General features: G+C 39.1%; 1 protein-coding gene across 2 annotated transcripts in view; it reads right to left on the reverse strand.

Annotated features, from left to right (window-relative positions):
* Window positions 1–19,578, reverse strand: part of tpcn1 (two pore segment channel 1) — an 87,943-nt gene extending 68,365 nt beyond the window's left edge. For both annotated transcript variants that reach the window (XM_073065490.1, XM_073065491.1), the window contains exon 1: window positions 19,427–19,578. In XM_073065490.1, coding sequence (XP_072921591.1) covers window positions 19,427–19,523 — 97 coding nt within the window. In that variant the 5' untranslated portion in view covers window positions 19,524–19,578. The remainder of the gene's footprint in view (window positions 1–19,426) is intronic.
* Window positions 19,579–19,597: the final 19 nt, after the last annotated feature.

Below are 19,597 nucleotides of genomic sequence, written 5' to 3' on the forward strand. Positions count from 1 at the left end.
TCAGGGATCTGTTCTGGGACCCCTACTCTTCGTGATTTTTATCAACGACCTGGATGAACAAGTGGAGGGAAGGGTTAGTATATTTGTTGATGACACAAAAGTGGAGCTGTTGTGGATAGTGTGGAGGGTTGTCAGAGGTTACAGTGGGACATTGACAAGATGCAAAATTGGGCTGTGAAGTGGCAGATGGAGTGCAACCCAGATAAGTGTGAGGTGGTTCATTTTGGTAGGTCAAATATGATGACAAAATATAGTACTAATGGTAAGACTCTTGGCAGTGTGGAGCATCAGAGGGATCTTGGGTTCTGAGTCCATAGGACACTCAAAGCTGCTGCGCAGGTTGATTCTGTGGTTAAGAAAGCATATGGTACATTGGGCTTCATCAATTGTGGGATTGAGTTTCGGAGCTGGGAGGTAATGTTACAGCTATATAGGCACTGTCTACGCCACCCTGAGCTACCTGCCAGCCTAGTCATCACATGGGAGCCCAAGCATGGGAGGATAAACCCTGGGCACCCTCCCAAGACTATGGTCAACACGCTCCTAGGAGATAGTGGTGATAATGTAGATGAACTGAACACATTGATGAGGGAGGAGGAGTGGAGAGTCTGTCATCACGCCCGACGCTGGCTCCTTGGGCCTGAGTCGACGTAGTAGTAGTATATAGGACCCTGGTCAGACCCCACTTGGAGTACTGTGCTCAGTTCTGGTCACCTCACTACAGGAAGGATGTGGAAACCATAGAAAGGGTACAGAGGAGATTTACAAGGATGTTGCCTGGATTGGGGAGCATGCCTTAGGAGAATAGGTTGAGTGAACTCTGCCTTTTTTCCTTCGAGTGACAGAGGATGAGAGGTGACCTGATAGAGGTGTATAATATAATGAGAGGCACTGATTGTGTGGATAGTCAGAGGCTTTTCCCCAGGGCTGAAATGGCTAGCACAAGATAACGCAGTTTTAAGGAGCTTGGAAGTAGGTACAGAGGAGATGTCAGGGGTAAGTTTTTTTAATGTAGAGAGTGGTGAGTGTGTGGAACGGGCTGCCAGCGACGGTGGTGGAGGCGGATACGATAGGGTCTTTTAAGAGACTCCTGGACAGGTATATGGAGCTCAGAAAAATAGAGGGCTATTGGTAACCCTAGGTAATTTCTCAGGTAAGGACATGTTCGGCACAGCTTTGTGGGCTGATGGGCCTGTATTGTGCTGTAGGTTTTCAATGTTTCTATGTTAACGGTGAAAAGTGAAATGTTTAAGGAGAATATGATGAGGAAGAACTTCTTCACTCAGACAATGGTGAGAATGTGGAGCAACCTGCCAGCTCAGGTGGTGGATGCGGGTTCAATTTCAGCATTTAAGAGAAATTTGAATAGGTACATGTATGGGAGTGGTAAGGAGGGCTATGGTCTGCGTGCAGGTCAACAGGACTAGGCAGACTGATAGTTCGGCACAGACAAGATGGGCTGAATGGTCTGTTTCTGTGCTGTAGTGTTCTCTGACTTTATAATTTAATATTACTGCCAGAAAGCCATAGCATCACAAACATTTTCATGAAATCTTTTGACATTTTAATTAAATCACCAAATACACTTTCTTTGAAATACAAAATTTACTGCAAGTGTTCTAATTCGTCATCAAGATTTTTTTTCTGGGACTAGTGTAACTGGGTTTAAAGTTGGCAATCAACCAAGCTGCAATATTTTTGAAGTGAGATTCCTAGTGCATCAAGGTGTCCTGTGCTGCACTGTCTGTAATGACCTTCCTTTTAATCTTTATTTCATCAAGGTCAGTCACTGCTTTATCAAGTAGTTTTTACATTCTAGCAGGCAAACAGTTTTTAGCAAGGCCAATAACATCACAAGAGAGTTACAGTGCAATGAACATTGGATGTGAGCTCTTTTTAACTGGAAGTTGAATTCCCATTATTAAAATACAGTCAGTTTGTCTAACCATCGAAAAACACAGAAATGTTGATCAGCAAGACTACAGCCTAACCTGTTGGTGATGACCACCCTGACTTAAGCAGGGACTGTGGTAATTCTGGCCTCCTTCAACTATCCCCCATCTCATTGCTACTTAATGAATTTTGCTGGAAATTTACAAATGGACTTCACATGAGAAAATGATCTTTGTCTTGCAATGAACTGGAAATATCTTTGCTAAATTATTACAATCAAGCTTATTAAAAAGTCACATCAAAAACATTCTGAATAGTTAGAAAATCAGTATTCATTTTGCTGCATTACGAATTAATTCCTTTCCCCAATCTTCTATCCTGAATATGCAGATCCACGTTTAAATCACTTACAAAAGTAGCAGTATTTCCTCTTTTTGTAAGAATGTTTACACTGGCTAGTGGCATATCATTTACTTGGATGGGAATGGTTATTTTTGGAGGTTGAGATCACTGCGAAACTACACTTATTGTCACATGATGACTGGAGAGCTATCAGATAAAGGCAGCTCAACTTATTGATCTTTTTATCTCAAGAAAACACACTTAAATGATGGACTGAATAAAAGCCATCAACTCTGCAATGAGAAATTATCAAGCCTGAAATATTGAAGGACTGCATAAGAGAATACCAAACTACTCGGTGCATTTACATTCAGAAAGATCACTTCTATGAGTGCGTACTAAATCCAAAAGTGAAATACTACTGAATTCAAAATGAACCATGAATTTCCTTCTTTTATAGTAAAATAATAATGTTAGAGGAAAAATCCATCCAGTTAAGGGACTCAACCTATTGTAGAAAAGTCTGCATCTAAACCTGGGTCTATTAGTTGTGGGGAGACAGTAAGGGATCAGAAATTTAGGGCTGCTGGTCAGGGCTGATCAGAGGGTAACGATGGCCATGAGCATAAAAAAGTGTTGGGTTACGTGGTTCACAAAAAGATTAAAGCAGGGATCAGCTGTTGGATAGTGGTCGAGGGTGAGGAATAAAATCAGTATCTGGGTGAACAGGTATTTGGATAATTGGGAAGGGAGGTGGGTAAAGTTCACTGATCCATTGTGTATTTGAGCTGACTGGTTCAATCAATATATTGTTTACCAATTTTGGACAAGATAACAATAGAAAAAAAAGTGATTTTACTTTACTAATCCAAAGAATACAATCTATCCTTCAATACATTGCTGCTTAATTAAAATTTTGTTATAATTCTATTTTACTGGTACTGTGCCCACTTTAATATTTTACTTGTATTGGTAATTCTGATTAATATTTCACCATTCTTAAAGAGTAAGAGTAGATATTATTTAATATCCTTTGGAATTTTCTTCCTCTTCAAACTGTTTATTCAGTATTATTCATGCACTCAACACAAATTTATGAAACATGAATACTTTAGAAGGCTAGAAAAAATGATAACACTTCAAATAATACATGGTAAATATTTTATAAAGCAGGATTAAAAGAAAAATTACAAGACTGAAAAATACTGTACTGTTCACTCAATTAACACTCAGTTACACAACTAAGAAGCTAAATACATAATAAAGATAAATCTACCTAATTATGTCAAGTGAAATCATGCACATACCATTTGTCTGAATTTCCCAAAAATAGGATGACTTTTTCAAAGGACTATGATTAAATTGATCGGAGCAGAGACCAGTTATGTTTGCAAGTTCCATTGATACAGAAGTGAAAGCAAGGCCCTGTGTACTTCTGCATTGCTAAGGACCAGAAGTTATATCATCCAATTCCACACAACCCTCATAACCACATAAAAACCAAACTTCTTTTTATTAATTTGTACACAGAATTACAATAGACGTAAATTCCTACTTCAGCCTGCTAAATGATTGAAACCTCTTGTTCTGCCAGCTGTACCATGCTAGGCTAAAAGTTTGTGATGTACTGATACATTTGATTTTGGCTGAATGATACAAATTGGAAATTCTGCTAGTACAGCTTTAATATATTTTTCTGGAATCTATTTAACATGAAAGGACTACATACAGCTACTCATAAACAAGGAACACATTAACTAACAAAATGTTGGTTCCTTGCAATTTGGCTTATTCATTGACTTAAGGGTTAAGCAAGTTAAGACAGAGTAGCATACAGAAAACGGAAGTGTGTGCCCAGTGGTATGATGCATAGCATTCTAAATAGTGGTTGTAAGTTTAGCAGCTATTATTATTTTAATATTTGTAATATATACCATCAAGCTCATAAATATAGCAAATTTAGATTTATTCTTCAAGGGGTTTCTTCTTGACTATTCAAAAACAATTTTTCTTCATTTTGTCATTTCATTAATAGTACAACACGCCGTAAATTCTGTTACAGTGCAAACATTATATCCAAAGTACCTGAAATAATATGACTGAAATATACAAACTAGGTTTTGCAAATGAGAAAAACAAATTGATTATTCCTATCCACAAGTACTACTGCAGACTTCCAGTTTGTTAACCTTTTGCTAAGAAAAACTATGATGGATATTTACTTCCTTGGCTCATTGGTTGTTTGCAAATCGCGCTTTCTTAACACAGCAGCTGCATTTGTATAATGAAACACTTGTAAGTAAACTTCCAACTAACAGTTTGCTTAGTTTCTGGTCATAAATGGGAATCAGTCTTTACTTCTCAAAATGTAAATGTCAAACTGTAATCAGTTTGAAGTTAAACCAAAGTATTGTTTATAGAGCTGCTTTGAAGACTCTTTGCAGTAACCTCACCTGGCTTATTACTGCTGAATAATGTTTGATTTAGCTTTTCAAAACAGACAATGCTGACTAAGTTGCTTAGTTCAAGGAACCTTGCAGACCAGATGGAAACAAACATTTACCACATCAATAACTAATCTATTAATGTTGGGAATTTTGTGAACTCAAGGAAGATAGCTTTATAGCATTAACCCTAACCATAATGAGATTAAAAATGCTTTTAGATCTTTTGTGTTAAAAGAACATCTAAGGAAATAACATACATGTGTGAAGTCACCCAAGTGTTAGAAAAAGGGTATAAATGTAGAGAACAGTTCAGGCTTATCTGAAAATGGGATAAGAAATATCAAGAAATAAGAAAGAAACACTGGGGTGAACTAGAGACCATTCCTCTGTCTTTGATTTCTAAGACAGATAATTCTTACATCTGCAACTCACGGATACGTCTTTTTAGGTTATATATAGGAATTGAACCTGTGTTTTGAAATCCTTTGTCCACTGTGCTTTGTATTTTGGAAATGGTTTGTGTTTAAGATAGAAATCCTCTGTGAGTTTTAAATGTGGTTTAAAAGTGTTGTTGGATTTAACTGTCATTGAAAATAAATGAACTGTGTTTTAAACTATTAACTGGAAGTATTTTCTCCTTGGTAGGGAGAGGGGACCCACCAGTTGAATAGTGGGTATTGGCAACTAAATTTGCCATGGAGAATAAACAGAGAAGTAAATTAGTCTTTAAAGATTGGACAGTTACAGATTGGATAGTTACAGTATAATCTCCCTTTAGTGAGAGAACTCACTTAAATCTGGTAAGATATCAATGGTTATTTATATCTGGTAGGTCTTTGTTTGCATTCAGAACTTTGTGGTCAACAAACACAAAACCATCACAATACTAGGATTTCAGAAACCAGGAGCTTGGAATGAAGGAGCAAAATCCAAGAAGGCCTACTGCTTCCTTGTGCTTGGGTCAAGGATGACTCTGTGTGCCTTCTGGACATTCTGAAGGAGGAGGGTGAAGAGTCAGTGGTTGTGATGTATGTTGGTACCTAAGTCATGGGGGGGGGGGGGTTTGGGAGGATGAGGTCTTGCACAGGAATTTAGGGAGCTAACGAGCCATTTAAAGAGCAAGACCTCAAAAGCTGTCATTTCTGGACTGCTTTCAGTGCCATGGGCTAGTGAATGTACAAATAGAATGATAAGAAGGATAAATGTAATAGGCAAAGTAGGCAGGTGAATACACATCAGCAAAAATCAAAGCTATATTACATTTATTTTAAAATAAGGAATCTAACAAATAAAGTGGATAAACTCCAAACCTTAATTAACACATAGGACTACAATATTGTTGCCTTTACTGAGACAAGGCAATGCAGTAAAGCAGAGTACAGAGTTTTCAGACAAGGCAGAGGTGTTGCAAAAGAAGAGATGGTGTTGCACTGTTAGTCAAGGATTGCAGTATTGAGGGAAGATATCCTTGAAGGTTCCTCAACTGGGGTCATGTGATTGGAGATTAAGAACAAAAATGATATTATCACTTTGCTAAGAGTACATCACAGACCTCCTAACAGTCACTTGGAGAAACAGATACATAGCTGATTCAGAGCGATGTAATAGATATTGGATTTTGTACCACAGGATTTCAATTCCCCAAATATTCCACGAGGATTTCCTTAGTGTAAAGTAGCTCAGAGGGAGCAAAAATTTGGAGATTTTTGATGTGGTAAGCAAATAGACTGCAAGGAAGAAACATTCAACACACACAAAATGCTGGTTGGGGAATGTATTGGGTCAAATGGAGAGCAGGTCAGTGGCACAGCATTTTGAAGACAGCAACTACAACTTGATATACAGCATTTCAAAGTGAATACAGAAAAAGTTAGGAATAAAAAGACAGGAATATAGGTCTTACATTGGGGGCAAATTCCTTTAAAATTGATAAATTGGTTTATTATTGTGACCTGTACCAAGGTAGATTGAAAAGCTTTGTTTTGTATGCCATCCATATTGATCATTTCAATGGAAAAGTACATTGAAGAGAGAATAACAGAATGCTGAATAAAATGTTATAGGGAAAGTGTTGTGCAACAAAGAATAAGGTGCAAAGCCATATTGAGGTAGTTTGTAAGGATAAGAATCCACTTTATCATATCAGGGGACTGTTCCCTCCTTGAGCGTGGTGGTATGTGCTTTTAGACAGAACCCGGTAAAGACAGACAGAGAGCATTGACTTAAGAGTTCAGTCTACATCTGCAAAGAGGGAAGCATTCAAAGGAGAAACAGGGTGAGCTTACATATCCCCTATAAGAGTGAAAGCCAAGGGTAAAAAAATGCAAGGCTGTTGAGGGGTACTGAAGACTGGATAAGGGGAAAATAGGAACAATATGGCAAGTGTAGAGGATTAATGAGGGGCCAATTATCAAAAGTATAAAAAGAAAAGGGGTGCTTAAAAAGAAAACTAGGAAGGTAAAGAGGAGTTATGAAATATCACTACAGAACAAGATTGAGGCAAATCCAAAGATATTTTATAAGTATCTTAACATAAAAAGAATAACTATGGAATGAGTAGGGTCCAGTATGGCCAATTTGTGCATGATGCTGGAAGGTAGAGCAGGATGCTAAATTAATCATTTTAATCAGTGTTCACAAAAGAAATGTAGGTGGAAGATTCAGTGAAGAAGGAATGGATATACTAGTGCAAATAAAGAGGAAAATCATATGTCTTAGTGAGCTTAAAGGTGGATAAATCATCAGGATTGGTTGGCCTTCATCCCTGGCTGTTAAGGGAGACAAGAGAACAGTTTGCTGGGCTATGACTGAGGTTTTAAAAACTTTTTAGCTACTAGTTAGATAACAGATTACTGCAGGACAAATATGGTCACCCTTTCAAGAAAGCCATCAGGGAGAGTCTGATAATTACAGACCTGAAACCCTATTATCAGTAGAAGGGAAATTACTGGAAAAAAAGACTGAGGAACAGGATTAGTGGTCACTTGGAAAGGTAGAGAAAAATCAGAGACCAGCATGGCTTTGTCAAGGGCATGTATTATTTTACCAATCTGATTGAGCTTTTTAAAGAAGTAACAAAGTGTATTGATGAGTACAGTGGTTGACATGGACTTCAGTACGGTCTTTGACAAGTTCCTGCATGGCAAAAGGTTAGAGTTCATAGATTCCAGGGTAAGTTGGTAAATTGAATCCAAAATAAGCTTAGCAATAGGAGATGGGGTGTTACAAGAACATTATTTTTGGGATTAGATGCCTGTGACTAGTAGCGTTCCACAGGGAATGGCACTGGGAGTCTAGCTGTTTGTGATGTATGTAAATGATTTGGATGTGGACACAGGAGGCTTGGTCAGTAAGTCAGCAGATGACACAAAGGCATGGAGTGGATAGTATGAAGAATCATTTTCGGCTACAGGGTGAAATGAGCTCAGAAATGGCAAACACGAGGAAATCTGCAGATGCTGGAAATTAAAGTAAAACACATAAAATGCTGATGGAACGCAGCAGGCCAGGCAGCATCTATAGGAAGAAGTACAGTCGACGTTTCAGACCAAGACCCTTCATCAGGACTAACTGAAAGAGAGATAGTAAGAGATTTGAAAGTGGGAGGGGGAGGGGGAGATCCGAAATGATAGAAGACAGGAGGGGGGTGGGGTGAAGCTGAGAGCTGGAAAGATGATTGGCAAAAGGGATACACAGCTGGAGAAGAGAAAGGATCACAGCACGGGAGGCCTAGGGAGAAAGAAGGGGGAGGGGAGCACCAGAGGGAGATGGAGAGCAGGCAAGGAGTTGATTGTGAAAGGGGCAGAGAGAAAGAGAGAAAAGACAAAAAGGGGGAGAAAAATAATAAATAAATAAATAGATAAGGGATGAGGTAAGAAGGGGAGAAGGGGCATTAATGGAAGTTAGAGAAATCAATGTTCATGCCATCAGGCTGGAGGCTCCCCAGATGGAATATAAGGTGTTGTTTCTCCAACCTGGCCACACTCAGGTTGGAGGAACAACACCTTATATTCCATCTAGGTAATGCCCCTTCTCCCCTTCTTACCCCATCCTTTATTTATCTATTTATTTATTTATCTATCTATCTATCATCCTCTTTTTTTCCTCTCCCTTTTTTCTCTCTCTGCCCCCTCACAATCACTCCTTGCCTGCTCTCCATCTCCCTCTGGTGCTCCCCTCCCCACTTCTTTCTCCCTCAGTCTCCTGTCCCATGATCCTTTCCCTTCTCCAGCTGTGTATCCCTTTTGCCAATCAACTTTCCAGCTCTTAGCTTCATCCCTCCCCCTCCTGTCTACTCCTATCATTTCAGATCTCCCCCTCTCCCTCCCACTTTCAAACCTCTTACTATCTCTCCTTTCAGTTAGTCCTGACAAAGGGTCTTGGCCCGGAACGTCGACTGTGCTTCTTCCTATAGATCCACCAGCATTTTGTGTGTGTTGCTCAGAATGGCAGATACACTTTAATCCAGATATATTTTGGGAGTATCAATAAGGACAGGCCATATACTGTGAATGTTAGAGCTCTAGGGAGTTTTGAGGAGCAGAGGGACCTTGATATACAAGTCCATAAGTTCTCGAAAGTGGCAGTGCAGGTAGATTACATGGTTAAGGCGGAATATGGAGAGCTGGCCTTCTTTAGTCAGGGCGATGAATACACAAGAGATAGTGCTGGAGAGGCTGCAGATGAGGTTCACCACGATGCTGTCTGAGGTGAAGCAGTTCATTTATGAGGAAAGAGTGCAAAAGCTATGTCTGTTTTACCTGGAGTGGATGAGGTTAAGCAGGGACATGACTGGTATATAAAATTATGAATGGTATTAATAGTGCTTACTGTAGGAAACCATTCTCCATATCACATAGCGATAAAACTTGAGGGCACATTTGGGGTAAATGGTAAGAGATTTAGAGGGCATCTGAGGGGTAGCCTTCCACCCAGAGATAACTGGAAAACACTGCCTGAGAAAGTGGGGGAAGCAAAGTTGCTGGCAGCACTTAAAAACTGTCCAGATATGGATTTGTAAATGCTTGGGTACAGAAAGCAATGGGCCAAGTGCTGGAAGATTGGATTAATAATGAGATTGGTCCCCTCGGTCATCATGAATATGGTGGATCAAATGGCCTGTTTTCAAGCGGTATGGTTCTTAAGGTATGGGTGTTTGAGTTGGTGAATCAATAAAACAGCATCAATAAAGATATATCTATGTATCTAACAATCCTTACTAAATTATTGACTGCAAACATGTTCAAAGAAAAGGTCATCTGCAACTAATTTGCAGAAAATGCATCTTGCTGCTTAAACATTGCCATCCTTAAAGATAAAAAGGAACAAAACTGTTATGCACAGTACACATCCTTCCCTTGATATCAGGCACATAACTCTGCCAAAATGAATAGCTTTTGATATTTACCTCTACGTTGTTACAGGAGACCTTCCTTTGATTAAAAAGATGTGTTATCTTCCTTTCACTAACTGCAATACATACTGATCTTATCCCTCCTGAAACTAAAGAGATGTTTTTTTTCATTAGGCCTACAAATGTCATTGTTCAAAAAAACCCACAAATTATAATGAAACAACAGGAAATAAAAATTTCACAATAACTAATCTGTTAAGGCAAGAGGTGCAACACTTCATAAAGTTAATTAATACCAAAGAAGAAATTTAGAGAATATAGTGATTATAAAATTATATATGCTTAGCAATTTCAAGTGAATTTTCTTTTTATTTATTCATTTTCAGGAAGTGAATGTCTATGACAATATACATTCATAACTACCTTTGAAAAGGTTGTTGAACTTCCAGTAAAGGAACTGCTACAATCTGTATTTTAAAATCAGGATGGTGTGTGTCTTGGAGAGAAATCTCAAGGTGATAATATTCACTGTGCCTGTTGCCCTGTCCTTGACGGCAGAAACTGCAAATTTTGAAGGCGTTGTCAGTGTAATCAATGTGAGGCTCTGCATTGCATTTTTAAGCACTGGTGTTTCCATATCAGGGCACTCTCCAACTCTGCATCTATAGCGATTCATCAAAATTTCAGGTGACATGCCAAATCTAGACAAACTTCAAAGAAAGTAGAAGTACTGTCATGCTTTTTTTTGTGATGGCACCTGCACACCGTTTCCAGGGCAGAGTCTCTGATACGGTAATGCCAAGGAATTTGAAGTTACTGACCTCCACCTCTGCTCCCCTGATGAGGACTGGCTCATGGACTTTTGGCTTCTTTCTACTGTAATCAATCATCAGCTCTTTGATTTTGCTGACGTTGAGTGAGGAGATATTGTTGTGATATCATTCAACCAGATTCTTATTCTCCCTCCTATATATCGATTCGCCAGCATTTTTGATTTGGCTAACAACAAACTTAAATATAGCACTGGAGCTGTACTTAGCCACACATTCATAGGTATAAAGCGAGTAGAACAGGGGGCTAAGCACACAGCCTAGTGGTGTGCCTGTACTGATGTTGATTGTGGAGGAGATATTGTTGCCAATCCATACTGACTAGAGTCTGCAGTGAGGAAATTGAGGATCCATTTGTACAGGAAGATATCAAGGCCCAGGACTTGGAGATTAGTAATGAGTTTTGAGGGGATGATAGTATTGAATGCAGAGCTGTAGTCAATGAAGCGCATCCTTATGTAAGCACCTTCATTATCTAGATGTTCCAGAGCTGTTCCAGAGTGGTATCTGCTGTTGACCTGTTGGGAGGATAGGCAAATTGAAGAGATTCCAAGTCTCTGCTCAGACAGTAGTTGATATGCTTCACGACCAATCTCTCAAAGGACTTCACTGTGGATGAAATGCTACAGGACAATAGTCATTAAGGCAGGTTACCCCATTGGGTACTGGTAGGATTGAAGCCTGCTTGAAGCAAGTAGATACTTCACACTGCCAAAGCAATCTGCACTTTTTTCATAAGATTAAGCTCCTGAAAGCATTTTTGGGATATATTAATACATTAAGTGAACTATATAAATAGGTCTGTGTTTGGAATTTCATTTTCACTTGTGAGGCTGAAGGCACACAATTCAGTTTTTAGGAACAGCTTTTTCCCTTACGCCATCAGATATCCGAACAATCTATGAGCCCATGAAAGTAGTGAAAGCTATCGCCCTGAAGGTATTTAAAATAATAGATGAATTTTTGAAAGATCAGAGATCCGAGGGCAATGGACATCTGGCCAAAGAGGAGGTGAAGCCTGCAGGGCCGGACTGAGGGGTAGATAGTTTACTCCTACTCTTAGTTTTCTTGTAATCTTGTGCTCTGTCATTATATTTATTTCCAGCATCTTATTATGCAAAGGAATATTGAGTGACATTGGTAAGACTTCACGGTAATGGCAGGGACCACCGTGACCAATGGTAACATCCTTCAGGCAGCTCACAGAATGACTTCTACTTCTTCTTTCAAGTGTGCTTCTTCTGCGATCAATTGCTACCTGTAAGTTCCATTTCGTTATTGTATTTTTGGGTCGACTGAGCAATCTGGCACTTTTGCTGCCTCCCAGAGAATTTAGCGAGGTTGAGGGCGGAGTGTGTGACCATCATTTCTTAATGGCAGAACACGAACCCATTACTCCTTGCTGAATAAAGCTGTGAGCAAGACTGAAATCGATGAGGACGAGAGCGTAAGATGAGTGGGTGGTGAGTGCCGCCTGCCTGTGTTTGATCGGTCTCTCTCTTGCTGCTGCTGGAAGAGGGTGCAGGTTCGATCACCTCGACGGTGTGGCTTGTGGCTTTTTCAGGGGACTTTGCAGTTTGATATTTAATGTCCTCAGTACTGAACACGTTCCACGGTTGTGCAATCATCTTTGGAGAACTCTGCGATTCATGTTCCATGTCTTTCTGGTTACTTCTTTTTGCCATTTGCATGATTTGATCAAGGCGGTTTCACCCAAAACTGGCTCTGTGGCTGAGGCCTGCAGTCATTGCAAGACAGTGACTATACTTCAATAGGAGTTTGAAGAGATTTGGTATGTCAACAAATACACTCAAAAACTTCCACAGATGTACCGTGCAGAACGTTCTGACAGGCTGCATCACTGTCTGGTATGGGGGGTAGGGGAAGCTACTGCACAGGACCAAAAGAAGCTGCAGAGGGTTGTAAGTTTAGTCGGCTCCATCTTGGGTACTAGCCTACGAAGTACCCAGGACACCTTCAAGGAGCAGTGTCTCAGAAAGACAGCGTCCATTATTAACGACATCCAGCACACAGGACATGCCCTTTTCTCACTGTTGCCATCAGGTAGGAGGTACAGAAGCCTGGAGGCACACACTCAGTGATTCAGGAACAGCTTCTTCCCCTCTGCCACCCGATTCCTAAATGGACATTGAACCCTTGAACACTACCTCACTTTTTAAATATATATTATTTCTGGTTTTTTACATGATTTTTAATCTATTTAATATATGGATACTGTAATTTATTTATTATTATTTTTCTTCTTCTTCTATATTATGTATTGCATTGAACTGCTGCTGCTAAGTTAACAAATTTCATGAAACATGCCGGTAATAATGAAACTGATTCCAATTCATTGACGGCATTAAACTGAACTGCCTTGGTGGCTGACACTCCTAGGCTGTATCAGGGATTCTGCGGTTTTATGTTTAATATTCTGCATGTTATTTGCTTGCTTGTGCTGTTTGTGTGATTTGTTCCTTTCCTTGCGTGGTGGGTGTTTAATGTTTTCTTCAAATGGATTCCGCAGTGTTTCTTTGTTACATGGCTGCCTATGGGAGGACGAATCTCAGGGCTGTATACTGTATACATACTGTGATAATAAATGTACTTTAAAACTTTGAAACCCTGATATCAGGTCACAAGTTGTTTAACGGTTGGGGGAGGCATGGAAAGCGATAGTGACAGGATGATTGAGAGAAGGGATTAGGAAGGAAAGGGACATAAAAACATAAAAGATTGAAAGTGCTTTGAATTAGAAAATACTGTATATTGTGGTGTCAGTGAAATGCTTAATTTAGAACATGTTTTGTTATCTAAAAATGGCTATTAATCATACTAAAGGTATGATTTCTCCACAGTTTTGCTGAGCTGATTACAATTTGTTTGCTGTTGCTTTGAGCTTATCCTTGTGTTATTAAATACACAACACAACTTCTAATATCACATAAACAAAGTCACTCCAATATCAATCACTCCTGCAGATAAACAATGGGAGAGGATGAGAGTTTCACAAACAGATATCATCACCCTTTATAAAATGTACATTTTTTTATATACATAGAGGACATATGGACTTTCATTTATAAAGCTAACCAACAAAGAGGAAAATCATGCTAGTTATAGCAAGCACAACTAAAAATATTTAAGAATTTAATTCAGGAAATGTTTTGCTTTTGTATGTTTATCTGATGAAACTTACAACAAATTGACATAAAATTTGCAAAATTATAACATCAGTAAGATACTATTTAAATACAAAAATACTAATCTTATCCTTTAAAAGATACAAAAATAGTTTTTCTAGGGCTGTGACTATCCTGTAAACTGAAATATGAATATACTAAAATTACTGAGTGATGAAACTATCACAAACAGCATTATGCAGTGACAGAAACTGATCAATAACTCTGACACTGAAGCCAAATTTGAGTTTTGCCAGAAGCACACAGCTTAGACGTCAACATATCCTTGGAATAAACAAGGAACCAAAAAGTGAATTTCAGAAGTGAGGCTAGAATGGCTGCCGCTGACATCAAGAATGTATTTGACATCAAGGCATATGGTACAACTGAAGTCACTGGGCATCAAAGAGAAAACAAATCAATGGCTGCAGTCATATGCAGTCACTAATGCACGTGACATTTGATTTACTGTGATTAACTCTCTCCTTCTCCTCTTCTGGATCCATATGAATTCTCAAAAGTGCAAGGCAATGGAATCTGCAACAAGAGAGAATTGAATCACCTACCCTTAAAATTCAATGGCACAATCATTGGCAAATCTCCATCAACATCTAGAGGGGCACCATAAACCAGAGACCACAGGACCAGTAACATAAATAAGGGCAGGTTGTAGACTGAATATACTGTGACTCGGCTACTGATAGCCCATTGGGTTTCTACCATCTGCAAGCACAAAACAGGAATTTGTGTTCTAAATTTACTTTGAACTTTGAATGCCATGGAAAGTTCTGCACTTGCCTGGAATAGTGCAGCACAAGCAACTCTGTACCAGAACAGAGAGGCCTGCTTGAATGATATCCCATCAACCACTTGAAACACTCATTCTCTCCACTTCCATGGCACACTGGCTGAAGTGAATGCTAATTACAAATTCACTGGAGCTATTCTGCCAGCCTACAGTCTCTGCCAAGAATGACAGGGGCTGTAGATGTGGGAACAGCTTTACCTTCAGATTACCCTCCAAGTATACATCCTCCTGACTTGAAAATTTAATCCTGGAATCTGGATCTAAATCCTGAAATTTCCCACTCATTGGCAATTATTACGGAAAATTAGGAATAGACCATAAATGCTGGCTTTGCTGGCAGCATCCAGTTCCCAAAAATAAATATAAAGAAAAACAAACATTTATATCACAAGTTATGTTATTCCAATTACTCAATATTAGCACATAACTGACTATCATTCATCTAAACCTCTGAGCAAATAGTTCATGCGCTTTTAATGCAGATTGCAACCAATTAATGTGCAATGCCAGTAAGCCCTTAAACTGAGTCCTTGCCCATAGATTCTTTGCAGTGACTGCACTAAGCTTTAGTGAGTCCTTCTGCACACAGTCCTAGATTTTAGAGTGTGCCAGTCAGAAATTTAATCATGAAAACAAGAAAGTCTGCAGATGCTGGAAATCCAAAGCAAAGCACACAAAATGCTGGAGAAACAAAGCAGATCAGGCAGCATCTATGGAAAGGAATGACCAGTTATGTTTCGGGCTGAGACCCTTCTTCAAGACTGAAGAAGTTAAATCCTGCAGGTCATATTAACAATGAGCTTTTTAATATAATTTCTCAGCTCTTATATCTTCCAACACTAAATCCAGCTCCCAGAAGATTTAATTTGGCAGCAAAACCAACGCTGGTCCTCTGCTCATGCCTCAGGTTAACTTTGTAACTGAGTGCTCATATCATCAAGGGAACCTAATTTGCATAGTTAAAGAAAGATACTTCTGGCTTCAGTTGGACGTCTATACCATCACAATTTTAATTGATAGATAGATAGATAGATACTTTATTCATCCCCATGGGGAAATTCAACTTTTTTTTCCAATGTCCCATACACTTGTTGTAGCAAAACTAATTACATACAATACTTAACTCAGTAAAAAATATGATATACATCTAAATCACTATCTCAAAAAGCATTAATAATAGCTTTTAAAAAGTTCTTAAGTCCTGGCGGTAGAATTGTAAAGCCTAATGGCATTGGGGAGTATTGACCTCTTCATCCTGTCTGAGGAGCATTGCATCGATAGTAACCTGTCGCTGAAACTGCTTCTCTGTCTCTGGATGGTGCTATGTAGAGGATGTTCAGAGTTATCCATAATTGACCGTAGCCTACTCAGCGCCCTTCGCTCAGCTACCGATGTTAAACTCTCCAGTACTTTGCCCACGACAGAGCCCGCCTTCCTTACCAGCTTATTAAGACGTGAGGCGTCCCTCTTCTTAATGCTTCCTCCCCAACACGCCACCACAAAGAAGAGGGCGCTCTCCACAACTGACCTATAGAACATCTTCAGCATCTCACTACAGACATTGAATGACGCCAACCTTCTAAGGAAGTACAGTCGACTGTTGGAAACTGGTGTGTTTGCCTCTATCAGTTGCGATATTGACAGCTGGAGGTTAAAATGTAGCCCACAAGCTCAGGGGGAAACTGATAAAGGATATAACGACTAGTCCCAGCTCTTTCATTCGTATTTAGCATAATATTCCATGTTCTAAAGTACCATTTTACAGTCACAGAAGGGACTGCCAATTTATTTCTGATATAACATTGGGTTTATTTTTGTTTGCAGTATCTAGATACAATGTAGACTTAGATATGAGAATTAAAATATATTGATGACGCAGAGTAGGAAATCTAAAAAAAATTATGAGAAAAATTACAGATGACCCCAGGTTGTCAGTGTATTAATCTTTGCCATGCCATCACTCCGAATTTCCATGACTGTAGGTCCCTCCAAATTTTCTAACATAAAATTTCAATCATTTCATGGCAAAGTCCCTCCTTATCCTGTAACCTTTTCTAGTCAGCAGCTTGCCAAAAATTCTGCATCTCTATTGCATCAAGAAATCTCTTTGTCAATGTTAGAATGAATTTCTTTAAGCTAACATTGACATCTCCAACTTCCATTAACTAAGTTTTCAAGAGTCCCATCTTTTTTCCACCTTTCTCTACCTAATTTGACAAAGCTATTAGTTACTATTTTTAATATCTTTCAGCTTTGTCCTGGTGCCATCTTTTTATCCAATATATCTTCGTGAAGTGTCATAATTGTTTTCTACATGAAAATTGTTATGGAAATATCAGTGCTATTTTTCAGAAAGACACATTTAGCTAATTGAATGGGATGACAGGCAGGTGCAATTTAATGTGGTTAGCTGTGAGAATATAACTTGGGAGGAACACATAGACATAAATAGGAAGATACTTTAGGATGTAAGTCAGAGATACCTGAGTGACAAATACTTAATTCCCTGGAATATTGATTACAGACTGATAAAACTAACAAAATGGCAAATAAAATTCATAGTTTTATAAATAAAAATAATGTAAATATACAAAAAATTAAGAGTATCCTGAAAAGACGAGAAAAAACGCCAGTGTAAGATGTTAAAAATACTGAGAAACTGAAAATTCTCTAAGATAATATCAGAGATAATAAACTGCAGTTGAAATAGAGATACGAATAGGATTTCCATGTAGATAATAAGTTTACATGAAAGGTTTCAACTGCCAAATTATCAGATGAAACAGTAACAAAGTTATCATTTCAAAAAATACAAAAAGCAATATTGTCATTTTCTTTTGGTTTTTGTACATCACAGCCTGAGAAGGAGGTTCCAGTCCACAGGGAAACTGCAGAGGGTTCTAGACTCAGGCAGCTCTATCATGTGCATAACCCTCCTCACCATGGAGGACATCATCAAGAGATGGTGCATCAAGAAGTTGGCATCCATCTTTAATGACCCTCACCATTCAGGCCATGCTTTCTTCTGGTTACTACAATCAGGGAGGAGATACAGGAGCCTGAAGATCAATGCTTAATGGTTCAGAAACAGCCTCTTCCTCTCTGCCATCATATTTCTCAATAGTCCATGAACATATTTCAATATTCTTTTTTAAGCTTATTTTGATACTTCATAACAATTATAATTTAATGTTTCGTGTTTGCTTGCTGCTGCAAAACAAAGCAACATATTTCATGTCACATATGACAGTAATGATAAACCTGATTCTGAGTCAGATTTTATCACCAGGGAGTGGCTAGCAAAGACTGCAATTCATGCGGACAAATCAGAATAAAACATTCAAAGCAATTAGGAGTGTGCGAATCTGTGGGACTGGTTTGGAAAAGTTTTAGCAAAGAGCTAGCGTGAAAAAAACAGACTCTTTCTCCACCTTATTTTTTTTTCAACATTTCACTTTGTCAGTTGTCTGTTCAGACTCAAGTCAGATTGCTACTCAATGTAAACACTTACTGAGCATTTTCTCAGAAGTAAAATTTACTTCTTTTAAAAATAGTTATGCAATTGTTCTTTAATCTATGAGAGCTAATGATTAATAGAAAATTACTTCAGAAAGTGAAAGAACAGGGATGACAGGCAGGAACAAAAAGATCAATGAGACACAATAAAACCTCACCCCATCTATTAATAACAGAAAAGAGTTAGATTGACTGGGCCTCACTGTCCTCTGAGTGAAGAAATTTCTTCTCGTTTCAGTCTTAAATAGTCTTAGTTCAGTCTTAAATCTTTTGAATAGTTCTTGACTCCTTGGCCACAGGAAACATCCACTCTATATGTACCCTATCAAAATCTCTAAGAATTTCAACGCAGTAACTTCTAACTTCTTGAGAATAGAGGCCTCTTCATTGAGAGACCAGCCATCCCATGAACCAATCTCGTGAATCAGCCTATGTCCTTTATATAATAATCATTTACTTTCCCGATTGCCTGCTGCACTTGTATGTCAACATTCAATAACTGCTGCACAAGAGACACAAATGTCTTCTGAACACTAACATTTTCTAAACTTTCCCTTAAGACTCATCATTTGTTTTCTACTGAAATCGATAACCTCACACAATGTCTTATTATGCTGATATAAGGTTCGTGGTTTAAATGGACATTTCTTTTACAAGGTGGATGGACTACATAGTCCCTTAATACGCTGATGCACAGCAACGCTCCCAAATATCGCTCTGGGTTTCATAAAAGTGCATCTTCAACTCTTCCACTCACTGGCTCGGCATCATCAGATCCAGCGAAAGCCAGGGACCTGTACCTCTAACCCTCTCTCCACAGAAGCTGGCTGACCAGATGCTGCTTTTATTTGCTAACCTCTTACGATGAGGCAGATGGTCGCAAGTTTTCGCACCATCACAGCGAGCAGCGTGACAGAGCACTGCTTTCAATGAGATGTAAACATATCTCGGCTTCCCCGCACAGCTCAGGGTGCACCGGCTGCTCGGGGACAACCCAAAGTTGCGCCGCTTAAGATTCGGACATTAAAAGTATAAGCGATCACATTTCCTACTTTCGTTGGGGATATCGTCTCTGATAGAGTCGGCGCTCAGCCCCGAGTTGTCGTCTGTCAAGATTAAAGGGACGTCATCATCGACAGGCAGCGCCATCGCTAGCTCGTCGCAGCCTCCTCTCACGCCGCTCAACCCAACTTCACGCTGCAGATGGAGGGTGGGTCCTTTCC

Source organism: Hemitrygon akajei, chromosome 14 (assembly GCF_048418815.1).
Source record: "Hemitrygon akajei chromosome 14, sHemAka1.3, whole genome shotgun sequence".
Classification (NCBI taxonomy): Eukaryota; Metazoa; Chordata; class Chondrichthyes; order Myliobatiformes; family Dasyatidae; genus Hemitrygon; species Hemitrygon akajei.